Raw genomic sequence first — 20,878 nt, forward strand, 5'->3', positions numbered from 1 at the left:
CGGCAACTACAAGCCAAAGCTTATTTACCCACAGTTTCTGTGTTCAGGGCAATAGAGCCCTGTTAAGATGATGCACTGACTTCATAAGAACTAACTCGGTTGAATACCTGACGAACAAGCTGTAGTTAGATCAGAAATTGCTTCCTCACACCAACCACAGATTATAATGGTCTGCATCTCAGCAAGACCATTTCTTCTCTTTTATATGCCTTTCATTAAAAAAACATTAAAAATTTAAAAAACATGAAAGGGGGTCTTGCCATTAAAGCTGAAGGCACACAATAGAAAAAGGAGGTTTTCAGCTGTTCAAAATTTAAAAAGGAGACCAAATGTGCAGGTTGGGTGCCTTCAGCGCCCCTCCTCTATTCTCAAAAGGTCAGAGGAAAGCAAGAGATAATTACAATTCTAGCAAGCAGTCTCCCAAAAAACTTAGAACTCAAGCTTACAATTAAAACTCATTTTCATGTAAATTTTTAATGTGTAGTAGAAAGCCTGATCTGCATATATTTGGGGGGAAAGGAGAGGAATCATTAAAACTCTGGCTGTTGAGCTGCAGCACAATTCAGAAAAACATTCACAGTTATCAGCAGATTTCAAGGACTCGAGGTTGGGTCATAACCCAAATTTAAGTGAAGGCCTTTTATTCCAGAAAGTTTGATCTTTTAAAAAGAAAGCAGATAATCATGCTGGTGCCTACACTAAAAAAATTTGCTCTTTGAATACATGCCTTGCCTTCTGATAATTACAGGGTATAAACAAAACATGTACATACCCTATTCCTTCCTTCCCAGGTAGATCTAGATTTTTGCAAGACTTAAGACCTCTCAAGTATGCCATACCCCTTTTTATAGAAACCATGCTCAGGAAAACATGTATTATACTACAATTGCATCTACTCTGGTCTTGCAGTGGCTGAGTTTCTCTAGGGTCAGATACAGGGCAATACAATAGGTATTATCATCAATATGCCACTGCCTTTGTGTAAAGCAAATAGGCACCTAAATTATGGTATGGTATTTTCCTGGTTAATCTTTCACAGATACACCCAAATACTGTGGCTGGATATACATCAATCAGCTGGAGCCAATTAGCATATGTAACACTTCCTATCCCAATCCAGTACCTTGGGATCTTGGCAAGTTCTCACACTCCCCGAAGTTCTCTCATGCAGACCAGAGATCACTAAACCCCAGTGCTGGGAGCACCTTGTATCTTGGGGTAAGTCCATCCCTGCTTCGGAGCTTCACTCAGCTGCAGAGATTGGAGTTTGCCATACAAGTGGTCCTGAATTTGAGTGATACCACGAAACTCTCTCCCACCCCACCTGGAGAGGCAGAGGGATGCCAATACTAGTTTTCAGCCCGTAGAAGTTACCTTGCTTGCACAAACAGCCAAGGACTATTTTGCAGCTAAAAAAAAAAAAAAAAAAAAGAAAAGAAAAAAGTTTCTCACTCATTTTACACATATCCTAGAGGTCACACCCATTCTCTGCAGATGCACATGCAAATAGACCTGTCCAACAGAGGACAATTTGCCTTCATTTGCATTTTTCCCCTTCCAAATAGTGTTACAATCCAGCTCATTCCAGCACTAACACCTGCAAGGCACTTCATTGACAGCAAGATGGGAACAGATTCTTCATACTTTGGTTTTGCAAAGCCTGTAGCTCATTTTAGACTTTCTTCTCTTGCTCCTGCAATAGCTGTTTTCTCCATTTCTGTATTCAACAAAGTGGAAGTTGAGGCCTCATGTAGACCTTAAAAAGCCCAACTCAGAGACTGGACATATTTTTAAGCCTAGCTCAGGTACCTTTAAACACAACAAATTCCTTTCTTGCACTAGAAAAACAATTGAAATTACAAGTAGAATTGGAAGGCTGCCACTGATATTTTTTGGTAAAATAAATCACTGCAAGCAGAGTCACCTTTCACTGACAAATTAAGTCAATGGCATTTTTTCTATGGTTTTTTAGCTACGAAGCATAATGTTCTGGTTCACAAGGCATACAGAATTAGGCTTTTTGAGTATTTAAGTACATGCACAGATGCCAAGACATTACATCCCACTGTTTTCCTGACAAAGTCTTAAAAACCTACCTACACCCACCACTACAGATGTGCCCGGGTATTTGCTCAAAGGAAACTTCTGCTGGCTCAGAAGCGGTCACTCCGACCAAGCTAGCCAGACTGAAAGCAGAGGAAAAACAGCACAAACATTTCTACTTTGCAAAAGGAAATTTGTTTTACACTGCACAAACGCAAGCCATGACTTTTCAATTCACATGGGAGCTCCCGGCCAAGCTGCACCACCAACAATCGATGCAATTCAGAACCAGGAGCATATTTTTGGCATGGGATCTGCTGCCCAGAAGCGTTTTCTCCTTAACAGCCTCTTTTCCAGAGGAAAGGCACTCCACAGCCAGGAAGATCCCTGGTTATAGACTTAAAAATAAAAACAGAGAAACTAACTGTCACCGGAGCAAAAACTAAGCCCTCAAAAAAGCAATGAAAGGATCTCCTGGGAGCATTGCCAGAAGAAATGAAATTTAAGTTTTGGGTTGGGGGTTTTTTTTATTTCTTTAAGTAGTAAGCATGCTAAAAAAAACCCCAGACAGCATGAGAGCACAGAAGAACAGTAATACACAACCATTAGCCAGAAGATGTAACAGGACAGCTTTGACAGCAGTTTTTTCCACACTTCTTCCTATAAACACGTCAGTCAGGTCTCACGAGACCCCATCTCACAGCCCCAAACAACAGGGAAAGCGCAAGTCCAGCCCTGCTGCCTGGATTCCCTCTGCCAGAGCTCTTAAAAACTGCATTTATCCAGGGGAAGGAAAAGTCACCTCTAACAGCTCTGCCGTTTATTCCCAGTTAGTTCTCACATCCTGCTGCCTTTCCCTACCTACAAACTTATTTTCACATGCACAGAAGCTAGAAACTAGGCAGAAATGCAGGTCCAACACATTCAGCCAAAGAAACACAAGCTCACCAGTAAGACACAGAGCAAGGAGCAAAACAGAAGTCTGCCCCAACACCAAAAGGAAAATACAGATTTGGCCAAATCCATACTACTCAATCCCTTTGAGAACCACGACCAACTAACCATGCCCCTCTGCTACGTCAACCACATGGTGAGAACTTCTCGCTGACCTCCAAGCCACAGGGCCAGTGGTTTCCATGGTCTATCCAAGCCAACAATAAGAAAAAAATCAAATATCCAGCCCTTTCAACCAAGATCCACACCCATCCCAAAGTCACTAGGAAGAGGTGACATGGTCAACCACCCACCTTGGTGGTGTCATCATGTGACCGCTGGTACCGTTTCCAGCGGCAGCCGTAGATCCCCGTCAGACAGGACAAGCATAGCTGCGGCTCGTAGTACTGCAGCGGCTGGTGTTTAACCATGCTCCTTCCAGCCCCTCAGGAGCGAGGTATCAGAAATCCATCAGGTCCTGGGAGCGCCCTTCAGCAAGAGGAGAAAATAAAAGGGGGTGAAAAAAGGAAATTAAAAATGCCAAGCAATATTTCAATACGTTAACAAGCAATTTAATAATTAACCATGTCCTCTGGCTATTAAGAGAGGAGGAATGATAATCAGATCTATTCCCAGCCCTGCCAACATCTCCAGCTTGTTACTCAACAAGACCAAGAAGTTTAATTAGTTTGCAAGTTTTATTTCCTTGTGCAGTTTCTCCCACACCACTAAAAGCAAATGTATTCATAGGAGCTATCAGTAAGAAAAGCCACACAAGGACAAGAGCAGTAGATAGATTATTTACAGACCAGATGATTAGATTTTTATGAATGATTGAAATGTAAAGAACCATACCCTCCGCAAGCACAACCTTAAAATTGATTCAGAGACCTCTGCAAACTTGAAACCCAGCCAAGCTAAATCAGTTTATCTTGAGCATCCTATGGAGTCTGCAAAACAGTCCCAGATGAAGAGCTAACACTTCTGCGCATGCTGGAAGAGGCAGGTATTACCCTCTCCCTTTATATGCATCTCCAGCAAGGGCTCACAGGGATGCAGAGCTGGTTGCAGCCTTCACCCAGGAGAAAGATCCCCTCTCCACCAAACAGCCCTCTCTCCCAAAGGACCAGACTGACTCCGATACAACTGCTCTGTTTGCCATGCGTGGGAACATCACTGTTTCAAGGGAAGTACTCCGCTCCATCGACTACAGGCTTTGTGCGTCACAGGGTTTTGTTGGTTTTTTTATATATATATTTAGATGCTTGCTTTTGTCTCTGGCAAGATTCATATCAAGAACAGACCAAGTAATCATACGCTCTTACTAATTCATAGAGTCAGCGTTCGGGGATGGGAACCTCAAAGCAAATATTTGCCAGCCTGGTGACGTCATGCTGCTCTCAGCTGTACTTAACTCCCACCTGGGGTTTTCCACAGGTTCCTGGTACACACGTGTACACCCACAGCCCCACACATTGCTGTTGCGTGGATAGACGGCACACTACAAGCGATGCTCAACGGCAGTTGAGCTTGCAAAGCCCTTAGCTACCTTTCTAGAGCATGCAGTTGCATGCGTGCTACGTGGGCAGTCAGGAAATCGCACCCTCTCTAGGGTAAATGCTTCATTTCCTTACACGCAGGATCCCCAGTGCTCAGGTCTTGCAAAAAGCTATGGCAGCTGCGAGTAGCAACATCCTCACTGGCATCAGCAAAGCATGACAGGGCTTAAGGAGATAACCTAGCCACCGAAGAGCCTTTCATGGCCACATCCCATGGAAGGAAGCCTCCAAGGATGGGGTTGGCTGTTTTTCGTTTCGGCCGATGCATAAGGGGATGCCACAGGCATTGCAAACGCCGCGGCAGAGTCTAGAAATGTCAGCGAGGACACAGACAGCTCAACCCTTCCAGCTTCTGTCCTTCTTTGTGCCCGTTGACGCTCTGTGCTTCATGCTGACAGCCTAGGACAGCCCTGTGCCGACTTTCTCTGACCAGGACTCATCATCCTGGAGGCAGACAGATCTTGCTAGTCGGTCATCGTGGTTTCAAAGCCCATCAGACCGTTACCGCGCTGTCTCCAGAGCCCACAACCCATAGGTCCTCTGCCTTTCTCTTACGCAGACCCACAAAACGTAGCTTTGTCCTTTCGACAAACCTCTCTATAATGCTCTGGGCGCTGCTCGAGGCATCGACCCAGGCAGAAGACGCGAGACATGCAGGACTTGTATATCCGTTTGTAGCTGGCCCAGATCCCCACACGGTTTTGTTCATCCCCTCAGGGAGGACATGCAGGACAGAGGCACAAACACATCCAGTTTGAAACGGGAGCTGTTTGCTGATCATGTCACCCCGTGCTCTCCCAGCTCATCTGCCCCTAAGCGCTGCTGTGTTACCTCCATGGCCTCATGCTTGAGGTCACCTCCCTGCCTGTGTTTCATCTCTTCTCATGCTATTTATAAAGCTCAGCATTAGTCACTGCACAAGTTGCCTCCCATCTTCAGCTTTTGTCTGCTGCAAGATTGTCCCTACAAAATGAGTTTCCCCGGTCTGCCTTCCCCACATGCCGGCAGCACACTGTGGGCAGAAACAACTGTCAGTTAGAATAGGGCAGAAACACTGAGGACATCCAAAATTAGATGCTATTTAAGGGTCTTGGACAAAGCCCTAATCTCTGCCCTGAAGATGCTAAGCAGCAAGTGATGTACAAGATGTTGTGGGACAAAAGCAGGATGTAAAAGTTATGCACAGCCTATTAACAACTCCACTGCCCAGCCCCATATTACCATCCTAAAAACCTAGTAGGCTACAGTTATGAGAAATCCTTCACAAGTTAATCTCCAAAGGAGAGCATCTCTCCCAATTTCCACGTCTTCCTGCTTTAGTCAGGCACGGCAAGAGGGCAGACAGACCACCTCTCTCTCTAAAAGCTTTGACCACATATTTTATTTGCTAGCTTACAAGAATTGCGTTGCAAACACAAACACAAGTGGCACACTCGACCATTTCTTCACTCCACTCTTCTGGAAAGGCCGTAGCTGTTTTCCAGCCCAGACACTCGGAGAAGTGGTGCTGTACACCAGCCACACACATACAGGGCATCAGAGCTGGCAAACCCTGACTTTTCAAATAGCAATCCAGATCATCTGAAGTGGTAGGAGCCTAAGAGCAGAGGCTGGCCTTTGGAAATAACATAACTCATGTTATGGATCCATCATTCCATTAACAAAGTTGAATCTCAAGCATTTATTAAAGTTCCTAGCAGAAACTTCACAACTCACAGGATGCAACGGATAAGACTGGGAAGGGAATGGGGCAAGTTTGGGCCAGCCCCACCAGTTAGCAGGTACATGAAGAGTTCTCATCTCAGGGCTATCACCAGGACCCCCAATTCAACTGCTCAGGATACAAACCACTCTCGTGACTGCATATCCAAAGCCATCCATTAAATGCATGAACTTTGCTGCACAACCAGAGATAATTGGAGGCACCAAAGCCTTTTCAAACAACATAGCTTTAGTAAGGTATGAGTGCACATCAGAGATGGAGAGGGACCAGCAATCAATCCTTCCCCCTGAAAAAAAATCCTACCAGGAACACCAACAGCCAGGGTAGATGCAAAAGCTTTGAGTTTATTGTCCAGTTCTGAAGAGGATCTACCAACCTCCCACACCAGCATTTAATCCAGCATCTCCCAATCTCCTGGCAGAGTACAGGAGGAACACAAGTGTTTTCAGTACAAAAGGGGAACCCAAAAGCACACCTGCCCACCAAGACCATCACCAGAAAGCACTGCTGGAAGGTTTTAAGAACAGCAGAATCTACTAAAAACAACCAAGAGGATAAAAATTACAAGCTAGGGAAAATTACAGCTGAAAAGGCTCCATAAGCCACCAAGAGAAGCTCCCACCTTGGTTCCTCTCGCTGAACCCCAGCACAAGCAGATCCTATGGAAGCCCACAGATTCAGGCTGCTCTCCATAAAAGCAGTCAGGAGAAGCACAGAGAAAAGAAATCCAACGTGAGTTTCAAGAAAAGCCATTCCTAAATGCAGTTGAATTGCACAAGGCACAACCTACAAGCCTAAAATCATTCCCTCTTCTCTGTGAACATCATGAGCAGATGCAGAAAAGCCCACAACAGGAAAACACAAAACACAGCACCCATCCTCCCCACCACACACACAGACACCTGAGTAGTAACAAGAAATGCAAAAAGAGACTGAAGCACAGCAAGCAAGATGCTGCTCAAGAGAAACCACCCCGATACCATCTGTCCGGAGGTCCTTGCTTAGCCAAGATCATAGGCTGAATACTTACTTATCCTGCTTCCAGAAATGGATTTAACGGAGAGAAGCAGAAAGTCCGTACCTTACAATCACCGTTCCCATGACATCTACAGCTTTGAGGTGGAGAAAGCAAGCTATGAATGATTCAAACCTCTGCTGGTTAGCATTACATACAGAAATGAAAACAGGAAGCAAGACAACATACATTAATTATTCAAATTCAGCAACGTGCACGAGATGGAGGGAAAAAAATTAAATAGAAAACACAAACCCACATAAGCTATCAACCTTGACTTTAAAGATGCATCATCTGCAAAGGCTACAAACTTCTTCGAGCTGAATGAGTTTGCCAGCCAGCTTGCCCAAAAAGGGGAAGCAGGGAATAGTCCATCTGCAAATACAGCGGGAGCATTTTCTGAAGGCTCCAGGATGCCTAATTAGCACACAGTGCATTCCTGAGACACTGGACTGTAGGTATCCGTTACAGCCTGTGACACATTATTCCTTTCCAAACAGCTTTGGAGGAAAAAAAAAAAGGCAAGAGAGAATTCAAGTTGCAAATTTAAAAGGGAAGCTCTCTGGGGAGATCTGGCCTAAAAATTTGGATTTTTGTCTACATGAATTAACTCCTCCATCCCTGTAGCCTTCAAGCAATACTCAGAAACCTGGAGCAGAGAGGGAACAGAGCAATCAAGACTGATTGTTAAACCATCTCAATGCCATCATTTTAGCAAAGGGAAGAGCAACAGCATGAGTCCTGAAGTGCACCGAGTAAATAATGTGAACAAAGCCATGGAATAGCAGGTTTAATAGCATCTAACCCTTTCACAGGGCTTGGTACAGTCCAAGCCTTCCCCTCTAATCCCCCTTTAAGGTTTTTTTTTCTATCAACCCAGTTTCACACAGGTCACACTGATCTCATTCAGCATCTTGGGACGAATCTTTTAATAGCCCAGAGACAAGCAGCTTACTGCACATCCAACGACACTACCAACAGCTCTACTCTGAATACCTGCGTGGTTTGGTCAGGGTGGTTTGGGGGAGCTGGGAGCTATGGGTTCCTGCCTGCCTTACCTTGACCTGCTACCTCCAGCCTTCTTCCAAATACCCTAGGCTGGTTCAGTACAATAAGCACATGACTTATTGCTTGAGGCTGCCAAGGGCTCTTAAATTGGATCAGCACATCCCAAAAAGAACCAAAACATAGCCAAGGATGCTTTGATGCATGCTTATGAATCCTGAAGTCTAAGGAGATGCTGGAGTGTGCAAAACCCAAGTACTTGGGGAGAGGAGGACACCCGTGGTCTTCTACAACATCTCCATCCATCAAGAAGTGGCTGGAAAGACCCAATGAATGAAAAGCGTAGGCTTTCCTTGAGGAGGCTCCTGTGGTTTCAGAGGAGCAGATTTCTTTGGAGAGCACAGGGGACACCAGAAAAATGCCATCGCCATCACAGCCATACCTGCACGTGCTACCTCCATATCTGGAGAGGCCAAAAGGCCATCGCAGCAGTGGGACATTCAATAGCCAAGCAGGCTTCAAGCACATGATGTGCAATCTCTCAGTAATCAGGCCCAAGGAAACTTGCTCCACTTGCAATGCAAATAAATGCAGCTCCAAGGCTGTTTGAGATTTATCTTTTTTTTTTTTAGCTAACCCATTTTAAAAGAGCTGTGACAGATTCTACCAATTTCCACATTAAAAAGAAGTGTTTTTCCTCTCATTGGTGACTCATGGGATCACTGTTTATCAAGAATCTCTGTATAATTTCAACATCTCCATCTCTTATTAAAACTGCTATCAAGCTAGTTACACTTAAAACCTTGTTAAGCAAATAGTTACCTATACAGATTAGGTGAAAACATCACTGATAACCAATTATCCCTATTGATATTCTTGTAAGTGTTCTTGTCAATTGTTTTCCTAATTATACTGGAAAAAACTGATTTTCCTTAAACACTTTCTAAACAGTAGAAGTTAACACAGAGCAAACCCTCCAATTCCATGGGCAAAAAAGAAATCCTTTCTCTTGCCCAGCAAGGACTGAAATGATTTAAAGCATTAGAAGGAACTGATCTAAATTCTTGTGACTTTCACAGACTTTTCATGGTTTTCATAGCAATCTTTTCTTTAATACACTGAACTAATCCAAACCAAAGTAATGCAATTTCACTCTCCCTGACTTGGAAGATGGAAATGGAAGAGGGACAATATCCCCATCTGTTTAATAACAGAAAAACTCTTACAGAGGGATGTTTGCTACAGCCGTTCCCGCAGGAGGCAATCTATATGCACACACACACTGAGCAGTACTTTCCACATTTTGTTGGCCCAGACCCAGAACATCTCAACTTGCACGACCAAGATTTAATTTCAAGGCGGGAATGGTAAGACAACACACCCCAAAGCCATAAAGAGCCTCAACTGCTGAGATGATGCATTTCGGTGATGGAAGGTGCCCAAGTAACGGCTGTGATGGCCCCCTGATTGCTGAAGACCTCTTGATGACCCAGTGGGATTATTCTTTCTTGTTTATGCTCTGCTCTGGGAATGGAAATTGGGTTGGGTGAGAGGTCTCCCTCCCACTTTTCCCAGGCTACAAACATTCAGTTTTATACAGATAACACTGTAGAGTCCCTGCACAAATAAAAGCAGCAGATGCCTTAAAATGCCAGTTACTATCTAAAATTTTTCCCTGGCAAACAACAAAAAAAAGAAGATAATCTGAAGCAAAGTGTTCCTCTCCATGTGCATGCGTGTTTGTGCATGGAAGTGGAACCTTTTGGATGAGAATCGAGGCAGGAAAGCACACAGTGGCAAAACACCCTTGTTCTAAAAGCCAAGTGCTGCTGCCCCAGTGACAGAAAATAGGAGGGGAAAAAATAAAATTTAAAAAAAAAATATTAAAAAAAATTTAGAGGTCTACAGGCCATGTCTTGATCTATCAGACAACTCTTACACCTCTGAAGGGGAACATCACTGTCTCCCTGATGCCTGGTGACGCCAAAACCCTATGACTACATCCTAATCCAGGGAGACAGCCTGCAGAGCCACTTTGATTCACGAAGTAGCAAGTAATGACCCAAATAGTCAGGATCTGGCTGACGTGTAGCCCCTATGGGTCTGACCTGTTGTTTATTGTTCTTAAATTTTTAAGAAAATTAACGCTTTGAAACTAGGGCAGCATGTAGTTTGGGGGTTGTACATTTCCAGTTAATGAAAATTCAGACTTCAAAAGATAAACACTTCAAAGGGATTACAAAATAAAAACTTAGACTTTAATCTCACTAAATAAATAAGCACAGTACATACTAACGCCCTCTGCAATCTAGCTTCTTAATGTTTTCCACAAACTAAGGGCATATTGGGTGCCTAACATTTTAAAAGTGTTGAAGAAGCGGAAAAAGGACACCGGAAAAACCTGTACAAACTTCTTGCAGAGCAATAATCAAATGCAATCTCTGCTTTCTGCACAAGCCTTTGCAATAAAACCTTGCAAGTCAAGGCCTCGGCGCAGCTCTGAAAACCCAACATCTGCTACAGTCAAAGCTGTTAAGAAAAGCCAGGCTCTCTCCCTCCCAACCAAGCCAGGAAGCAACCAATACCAGCTACACAGATCTTTTTAACATCAGTAGGACTGTGCTGCATTTTTGTCTGTGACGGCAGTGGTGGTGGTCACACATTGCCTGACTTCAGGTTGTACCTGCACTGGCAGGTCACAGCAGAGTCCTTTCCTACAAGCATGCCCTCAAGGAGATCCCATGTTGCAAACTTAGTCCCAGTAAGAAAATTCCCCATTTAGTTCAATTTCTATCTAAACAGCAGTTTGCATCTATACATCCTCAAAAAACAGCAAGAACAAGGTTCTGCAATAACCCCAGGTGCCAGCTATGATGTCCAAGGCAAAGATCAACCTACTTTCTTTGTCTTGGCAAAGAGCACTAGGGATGGACAAGGCACGAACAATCCAGTTCATGCTCAGTTCAGATTCTTCTTGGAGAGATATTCAGAAATGGAGACCTAGCTGATAACAGATGAAAATGGGCAGATGCATGCAAGGAACCCCATGAGTTATGCCCACCTGTTTTCTAAATGACTGTTCACTGGAAACCAGTGCAGCCAGTTCAAATGAGTTCTGCTTCATGCTCAGAAATTAGAAAGCCAACAGAAAGTTGGACGTAGATAGAAAAGCCATGAGGACACTCCACATACTTAACTGGGATACTGTCTTGCCCAGACAGCTCCAGAATCAGAGAAACAAGAAGTAATGTAGACCAAAGATTTCTGCGCAAAGGAGACTAAAGTCACTTCAGACTATGAAATAACAGGCGATAAATAAGACATCCAACATCTCCCAGGCTTCCCTAGTTGGAAAAGTCCAAGAGTACACATTGATTGCTTTGGAGTTTAATGATGGATTTTCTAAACCACAAGAGCTCTGAGAGCAGGCTAATGCAGCAGAGACCATCTTCCTAAGCCTCTACTTCATGGTTAGATCCAAGTGGCCAAAACACAAACCCTGCTCAAAGCTTTTCCTGCAATGGGGGTAGTTCCTGTGCAATAAACTTCTGTGGCTCACCAAAAGAGACCTCAAAACACAACTTCCCTTTTCCCTTGTTTGGTTCATCTCTTCTATGCTACTTCTTATTTTTAGCAAGGCCTGTGAGCCCTATCTCCCACTCCTCCACTATTCTTTAAAATAAATAAGTCTAAAAAGAAAATTAGATGAAACCACAAACAGGTTCTGAAGTTATTGGAAGAAGCAGGCAAAACACAGATGGGACCTGAGGACTTTTCATTAAAACATGGGATACTTTTGGTCCCCTCTGCCAAAGACTTCCTCGCAACCCAAGTATGAAAAGAGTTTGTTCTTCTGGGAGCTAGTGGGGAAAGGGGCAACAACTCACGAATTGCTCTCATTTGCAAGTCTAACGAGTTTCTTGGCTTTTGGAAGTAGCAAAGAAGTTTTAAGCAGCCGAAAGGGTGTAAAACCCCATTCTTCCTGGCAGTGAATGTCAACTGTTAGCCACTCCAGAGACAGATGGTTGGTGGGAGTCAAAAGTACCCAAACAAGCTAGAAAAATGCATTAAGTGACACAGAGCTGATCCCAGCTCAGCGTAGCTGGTGGATCTGTCAAAAGTCTGCTTCATCTCTCTGAGTCTATGTTACACGGGAGGCCCAAGTCAGGGTGCCCGTAGGAGAACATCTCCTTGAGCTTGACATGAAAGGCCAGCAAATGTCAGGCAAGATAGGCTAGTGTTCAGCAGGCACAGAAACATTTGTTACAGCAATGGAATAATGATGAATTCAGTTGTAAGCAAAGCTGAAAAGAAGTTCCCAAAATTACAAAAAAAAAAAGAGTAGAAGAAAGATTGATAAAGGCAGTAACAGCAACACCCTGAATTCCCATGCCAAGGAGTTAATTAGTTCTATAAGCACATTCCCTTTACATGGTGCTTTCTGGCTGAGAAAAGCTAGGAGTCTCACTGTTGGACCATGGTCACTGACCAAGATTAGAAATGCAGTTTATGTGAAAAGCTACAGCAGCCCAACTGCTGCACAATCTTTACACTGTGAGAGAGTATACCCCAACCGTACTGAGCCAACAGTCTGCTAATTTCCAAGCTAGAAAATACCAGGAGACCAGTGAACTTTAGCAGATGCCAAGTTTCAGTTTTACTGCCCAAGAACAAGCAAACTAGACTTTCCAAGAGGGCCATGCCAGTATTGCCTTGAAGGAGCTGCTCGGTGGCATCCAGGACCACCAAATAAAAAAAGGTGACAGCATGCTCTTTTGTCCTTCAGAAAGATGGACATGACACATTGAGAAGTTCAGTCGGGCACCAGGAGGTGCTTTTGCCTTAAATAGCGAGTAATGAGGTCATCCTAGCACTGCTCAAAACGAGGGCTCCAAAATCCTCAGCCAGATCAACCAGAAGAGATCCCAGTCACTTTGTTGAAGTTTTCCTACATGCAAGTAGTATTCCAGCTAGCGGGGATGGTGGTGTTTGGGAAGAGGGAGGGCAGCATCCAGGAGGCTGTTGGGAGTTTCCATGGTACAACAGCCCACTGTTTGTGCCACTGCCGGTAAACAGTGGAGAGACCACAGGGAGGAACCTCTGGGTTAAAGCCAGCACCAACCACAGAAATAGGCTGGGTGCAGAAGGTTTTTACTAGGCACAGTCCTAAATGCACACAAGTGCCTCTGACTTCCCCAGACACGTGCAGGCACAGGCTCCAGCATGTCTCTGGTCTCAGACCACCAGCTCTGCCAGGGAGGAAGACATGCAGATCACACTAAAAGTCATTGCAGCACATCAGCTTGGAGCAGTGGTGAGCGCTGCCTTGACACCATGCCTGGTGGAGTCACCTTGGGACAGCATGCCAGAAACATTCAGACCAGCACAAGAACACAGCAGTTCAACAGTTAAAAACCCCCAAACCAATAGCTCAACAGTTAAGCTGGGGTGAGACAACACAAGGACCCAGACAGCACCAGGAGTGGCTGTTGATCTTGGCAGAGGACATGGAAGAGGAGGTATCTGAGCCACAAAAACCAAAGAGGCATGCAGGCAAGCACTGAACAGTCTGGGAGAAGTTGGAAGGGGAAGGAGGCTGTGTCTTGCCTGAGAGACCCCATGTTCAACATCTATTGCCTAAAGATCATCTGAAAGAGAATGCACTGTGATGCCAGCATGGTCTGGGTGACAAAACCACATCAGCAAGGCTGAGCACAGAGACAGCCAAGGTGAGAGAAGAGAGGAAAAGCCATCAGTGGAGGAAGACAACAAGACAAAGCACAGCTAGATGCTGAAGACTCAGAAGGGGCTCAAGCACAGACAAAGAATTTAAAAATATTTCAGAAGTTAAGAAGATTGCATAATATTTTTCCTTTCCACAGACTCCAAGAGTTTTGCCATCTTCACCAACCTGCAAAACAAAAGTTTACATCAAACCTTTTCCATTTTCAGCATGTGTTTTTGCTGAGGAATCAAGTGGCAACAGAACTGGTTTTGAACATGCACACCCTGACAAGCAGTTTCCTTTACAGACAAGCTTTTCTCCCCCCCAATTACACTTTCCTACACACACCCCTGAAGAGTTCACCGTAATCACATGTGAATTGTATTAGCTGGCCCTCCAAGGGGCAGTTATAATCTTCTCTGGAAGGTGTTAGCAGCTAAAGCAGAAGCTTGTCCAACACATTGCTGTAGAGAGCTCGTTGTCTGCTTTCCCTAAGACACATTCCCTGCTGTACTGCTGAAAATTTGGTTCATGCCAGCAAGAAAAAAAAAAAAAAAAAAAAGAAGAGAACTACATGAACCATGCCAATAGCACTCATCTGAGAATGAGCAAAATGCCTCCACACCCACTGCATGCACTTTAATTGAAACAGTAAGGGGAAAAAAACCAGCAAGATTCATTTTACAATCAATATTCTACACGTCTGCTGTGCAACTGCTGTCCAGAGAATTAAGCATGAATGTCTCTGGCTTAATGAGAGGTGGAAAGTCCTAGTTAAATGGATTACAAGCTCTTTATTTCCTATGATTGATTCCTTCCATACAGTTGCAAGAAACATTCTTCAAAAAAATGTTCTTAAGCAGCAGAGAAGCTAAATTAGTGAAGGAGCAAACTTGCTTTCACATACTCGCTGCTCCTTACCTCCCATTCTGCACGCAGCCAACACGTGCAGTGCAGCACCGAAATTCCCTCACTGATCACACTGGCAACAAGATGTGCACACACAAGACCTATTCCCTCCACATCTTCCAAGATGTCATTTCTACTTCCCTTTCCAAAGCAAATATTCACTGCTCCACAGCAGTTAGCTGTTCCTCTGTAGCTCCCTTGTTCTACAAACCGGATACTGTTTCAGCTTCCTACACCAAGAGTACATAAATTAATTTGATAAGACTCTAATCACACAGCAAACTCCTTCCCACTACAAACACACTGGATGTGCTGGGGCCAAAGTAATCAGAAAAGAAGATAGTCAGCAGGATCTGGTGACGTGAAAGACTCAGAGAAGTCAACTCCATCTCCCTGATTTTGGAGAACTTTTGGCTCTAGCACTTTTTGTTTCCTTCTCATTGCAACTGGACTGATTTGGAGCAATCAAGACAAACCAACTGACATTGGAAAGGCCTTAGAGGTATTCACTTTTGGATAGAGCACCCTAAAAAGCCACAAGCTAACTGATGAAGCCCAGGAGAGTTCAACAAGCAAAGTCAGCCTGGATTAGGAGATGAATACAGGAGGATTGTTGACTGATGTTTATAATATAGACGTGGGGTGGGAAATACCAAAGCTCTGGGCAAAAATAAGAGCATGAATGCATGTGATATGAAGAAACAATGGGAGCTGCTGCCTCATGCCTGGGAATGCCAGATGTGACATGAGCTTTCAAAGCAGTCTGAAAGGTCAATGGCAGACACGTGCACCATGTCTCTCAAACCACTTCTGACTCAGGGAGGCTCTCAACGCTAGAGGTATCTCTGAAAGGTTGTACAAGGTCCATCCTTGGAGGTTTTCAAGACCTGACTGGACAAAGCTCTGAGCAACCTGGTCTGAGCCCAGGGCTGACCCTCCTTTGAGCAGAATGAGATGGAGCAGAGCCTTCCTGAGGTCCCCTCCCACCCAAGCAACCTGGTGGGTCCAGGATTAAATGAAATATCAAGTGCCACCCCCCACAGGAGCCTCAGCTTCCAGAATGACACGCGCATGCGGGTTTTTCAAGCAAGCAGCTACAGCACATCCTGGAAGCCCTTCTCAAAGTGACTCCAAATTTGCAATGTTGCCCCCCACAGCTACTCCAGTCTGTGAGAAGATAATTCTCTTCTCACAAGCTGTCAGGGCAGACTCGCCCAATTGGCTGTTTCCATTCATCACCTCCACTACAGCTTTCTGATCACTTGAAAAACACATTAACAAATATCAGAAAACTGAGATATACACAACCTCCATCCCTATTTAGTACAGCTCTTCCTCTGTCAGAAATCAAAGTATCTGCTAACATCCAGTTTACCCTTCTTCTGTTCCAAAGATGTTCAATAAAGCACAGGTTTGTCGCACGTTCCTAAAGCCTCCTTCCAGTTATTACTGAATTCTTCTCAGTTCTGTACAAATTAGCCTCTGTTCAATGCAAGGAGACATACGTGAGAGTTTCCCTCCCAGAGGATTTACAAGCTCAACCTAGACACTGCAAATGAAAATGGCATCTAAGAAAACAAGTGGGTAACAGGAGACAGGTTACAACCACCCCATCACACATCAACACCAGGTAAATATTGTCTTGACTGCTGATGTGTGTATTCTTTCCAAACCTGGAGTTGATCTTTAGTAAGACCTGAATAATGAAGAAGTGATTTTACTCCATTTGCAGCAGTGTAAATCTTTCAGAAGGGAATTTTCTCAATTCACTTGGGAAGCGGTTACAACATTCTCAAATGCTCCTTGCTTTCCAAAGAGCATCTCAAAATGCTGGTCAAGGTCATCCTGACTCTGACATTACAAGTGACACATCAAGGGAAAGGGAGAGAGGGTGAAGTCAGGAAGGAAACCACCCCTCCATCCACAGGGTGACTCCCAGAGCGAACAGAGGAGATTCACAGTCATTTCCAACCCATGCCTGGAGAGTCCTGTTCTAATAAAAACAAAAAAACAAAACACCATCTGCCAGTTACATCAGCTACTATCTTGTTTTCCTTATGGAAAGGACCAGTCATGAGGGATTCAAACTCATTTACTGATGCAAATCCAAGACCTATTAGTCAAAGTGCTTTCAATCATTTTTGAGGACTTTTAATACAACAAGCATTAACCCACTCCATTCCAGTGCCCTCCCCAGCATCAGTGGCACTCTTCCAGACAGCTACCAATGGTACCACCACCCAGCACATTATCAACAGTGATGAGCAAACTGGCATGTTCACAATAATCATCATTAGAGTGAAACAATGACATCTGCAGCAAACTGTCTTCACAGCAAGACAGTTGTCTTCCCTCCACCCCACCTCCAGCAAAACCCTCCGCAAAGCTAAACAGGAGTTATTTGGGCAGTCAGTAAATCGTAAAGAATAGGGGTACCCTGTAACTTGTGAAAAGCTGAGCACTGCAGCCATTTCTACATCTTTCCCCCTCCTTATTCACAGCCATCAGGTGATTGATATTAGTCAGGCAAAGGTATCCAAAGCAAACTTGTGGCCAGGTTACGATGAGCCTGGGGGTCTGGGGATGCTGGCGCAAAGCTCTCCATCTGCCATGCCTCAAAGCGCTAATGCCCCTTTAGGTCATTGCTTATGATCCTCAGCCTCATGCTGAGCTCTTGAGGCAAGACCCCAAGGGGTCCATTAATACGTAGCTATGGAGTTTGGTGGGAATTGCTTCCAGCCCAGAGCAGCTTATCCAAACATCTGCAGCAGCTAAGCAGCAAGTCCCACAGGAGCCCAGAGGCCAGGATGCAACCTGTATTTCTCTTCCCTTCCCTGTAAAACACTAAGCTTTCTAGGAAAAAGGAGAGGCTGAAAGTTCATTTTTATTAAGTAGCTCTATGACAATGCAGTAGTAAAAAGAAAATGAAAGATACTCAACAGATTTTTACGCAAGCATTAAGGGAACAAGAGAAACACATGCTAGTCTTCAAGGCTATGCATGCTCTGAAGGCAGAAGCACCTACCTAGGTGGGTCAGGCACCTCACACACCTGAAATACAGACCAAAAAGCAGCCATATCCCAAGAAAGCAGAGGATGACTTTCTGGAGCACAGAACTCCCACAGAAAATAATTTTTTTTAATTCTCTCCTCCCCCCCATTTAAGAGGCTCCCAGGAAAATTAGCCTATGTAACTTGAAAGGGCAAGCCAGCTGCACACAAACACAGCATTTGAAGGATTAAATGGCTTTTAATTAAGCCTACTTCACTTCACTTCCCAGTAAGCCACTTTGGGTTTTCATCTTAAGTCAATTCAGATTAAGAGCCTGCCTTGATAGGAATGTTGAGGGAAGCTGCTGTCTGCTTAGGAAAACAGGCAGCTTTCCTTACACTAGCCAAGAGCTAAAAATATCTTTATTTTCAGCTAATTTTCCTAAGAAAACACAGTGTGATTGCATAAGTGTCTCTGTTCCTGTTCTCTTCTACTCTCCCCTACCTTTCCTTCCATCCCCAAGCAACAATGCCCTGGAGCATCAGCCTCTTCCAACCCACAAAGCGGTTATTGCACTGGCAGCAAGCTCTCCAAGAAGAGTTGCTGCTGGGTGGGAAAGGATCAAATGAACCTCACCCACAAGAGAAAAGCAGTTCTAGTCCAGCCCACTGTCAAAGACTAGTCAGCATGTACAGCTGGAGACATGAAAGGATGGAAGTAGGAAGATTAAAGATTTGAAATAAGTCCCAAAGAAACTAGAGTTCGTTTGCTCTTGGGTCAACGTTTTTTGGTTAAATAGTAAAACATTGAGAGCACCTCACATTAAATAACTTGCTGGATGGATGGCCAAGCCAGTTTCTGCCACCCTCTTGAACACACTGAAAAGGTCCTGAAAAAATACTGGCATATTCATCAAAATAAGAGAAAGCACCAAGTACCCAAAACAGCATCTCTGCAAGTGTGAATTCAGCAAGAAATTTCAGGATTAGGCTTTATAAGCACTAGAAGCAAACAAACAAACAAAAAAAAAAACAAACAAAAAAGACCATCGGCAATACCTTTGTTTTTGTTGGAATGGTTCTTAAATATTACTGAAACTCAAGGGCAAATCAACATAAAAATTACTGTTCCCTGGATGAGCACACCTGAGTTCAAAGCCACCAGTATCCAGACTGGATAAACCAGAAGACTCTTAATTCCAAAGGAAAAGAGCTGGCCAAGAAAGAAAGAAAATGAAAACTACAGAACCAGAGGGGGGGTTTCCTGAAAAAATGGTAACAAAAATGGTAACTTCCTGACTAGAGGAACATATTTGGAAAGTACATTATGGGCATGGAAGAAAGAAGGGAGGTATTTGTCTCTTTGCCATTTTGAGAGACTGTAGTGGAAGGCTGCAGAGAGCGTTTCTCAGCTGGGTAACTGGTCAGACTGGAGAATAAGAAAAAAAAAAAGAGACAAATGAGGTGGGTAATAATCAAGTGTGCTTCATGTCTTTGTTCCCAAATCTGGCAATCTAGGTGTTTCTCCATGTCTTAAGAACTATTTTCAACTGAAAACAGGGAATCAGACATGAATGCTCAGTCTGCTTTACCGCTGCAGGAGTTTCAGACCTCCAGTTTCCCCTGCATCCATGAGATGTGAGCATCATGGTCTAGGTAAGGCATGGGAGACAAACAAGAGCTTCCACCTTGCTTGCCAGAACTAGAAGGCTTTGCTTTCCCAGCTAGGACACAGTTTATAAACCAACACGGGTATGTTCACATGAAGATTACAGTCCAGCTGATGTGTGACAGCAGGTCTATCTGGTTCACGGTTGGTTTAACAGTCGCTTGAATTTCTCTGTCAATCTCCAGCAGACCATTACCTCCAACAGGTCCTTCTTCATTCCCAGTAGCATGATCCTATTTTTGGATTCTGTGGGCTTATGAGCAATATGTTTGAGTAGTGTTTTGTTTCCCATCTCGGCTATCTCTTAAGCTGGTTTAAGAACAGTTATGTAAGAGTCCTTCTGGGTTACAATGGGAAGGAAGCACTTCCTTCGCTGACCTGAATTCTGACATTATTAGCACATCTTCCAGATCTCTATCAGCCCCAGCCTTACTGAAAGTACTCATTTCAGAGATGTAAAACAAACCACTTAGCTCCCCCAAATTAAAGTATTTTAGGTTTTATACCACAGAGCACTTTCCTAACCAGTGATTGTTTCTCCTGAGAAGGCACTGAATGGAATGACTGAGAAACACCACCTGAAGCAGTGTCTTACCTTTTCCAATACAGTCAAACCACAGCTCAGCTATCATGTAAATCTAGTTTCAGAAACTCTTAAGCCAAGAAAGCTGGGAAGAAACAAATACATGCATCTTCAAGCCAGCAAGAAGCTGATCAAGAATTCCCAAGGGTGAATGAGACAGAAGATGCCTCACACATGAAAAAAAGTCATTCTAATCTCTGCACCTACTAACACCAATGGAGTTAAACTAATTACCTTCCTTGGCTCTAAGCCAATGGGTGTCAAGTGAGAGACATGAATCAAATTTTGCACATTCTTCCTGCCCTCTCCAGTTGAGCCAATGATTTTATTACTTGTATCTCAAAGGGGGCCAAAAGAAATCTAAGCAACTGCTAGAAGACACCTTCTTTTCTAGCCAATTCAAAGGGAAACTCTTGATTATTTTTGTGTGTGTGTGAATTCTGTTGTGAATTGCATATCAGTCAAAAAAACCCAGCAGACTTAGACCCCTTGGCTCGTGCTCTTCTGTGTGATACAGGGTGGGGTTGTGGTGGCTCCTGCTCATCCAGCAGTGCTTTTGGAGTCAGCCTATGCATCCTGCAACATCATACCAGGCTCTGGCAACCCACAAGATGCAGCTGTCAGGGTTAGTTGATCAACTTGCTCTTCAGACAATTCCACAGCTGACCTGAGCAGGTGGTTGGATTAGATGACCTGAGCTCCCACCCAAGCTGAACTATTTAA

At 44.1% G+C, this 20,878-nt stretch overlaps 1 protein-coding gene across 4 annotated transcripts in view; it reads right to left on the minus strand.

Moving 5' to 3' along the window:
* GDPD5 (glycerophosphodiester phosphodiesterase domain containing 5) overlaps window positions 1–20,878 on the minus strand; it is a 173,833-nt gene that overhangs the window by 107,386 nt on the left and 45,569 nt on the right. For all 4 annotated transcript variants that reach the window (XM_041118380.1, XM_030043140.2, XM_030043142.2 and 1 more), the window contains exon 2: window positions 3,291–3,465. In XM_041118380.1, coding sequence (XP_040974314.1) covers window positions 3,291–3,407 — 117 coding nt within the window. In that variant the 5' untranslated portion in view covers window positions 3,408–3,465. The remainder of the gene's footprint in view (window positions 1–3,290; window positions 3,466–20,878) is intronic.

Source organism: Aquila chrysaetos, chromosome 19 (assembly GCF_900496995.4).
Source record: "Aquila chrysaetos chrysaetos chromosome 19, bAquChr1.4, whole genome shotgun sequence".
NCBI classification, from domain to species: Eukaryota; Metazoa; Chordata; class Aves; order Accipitriformes; family Accipitridae; genus Aquila; species Aquila chrysaetos.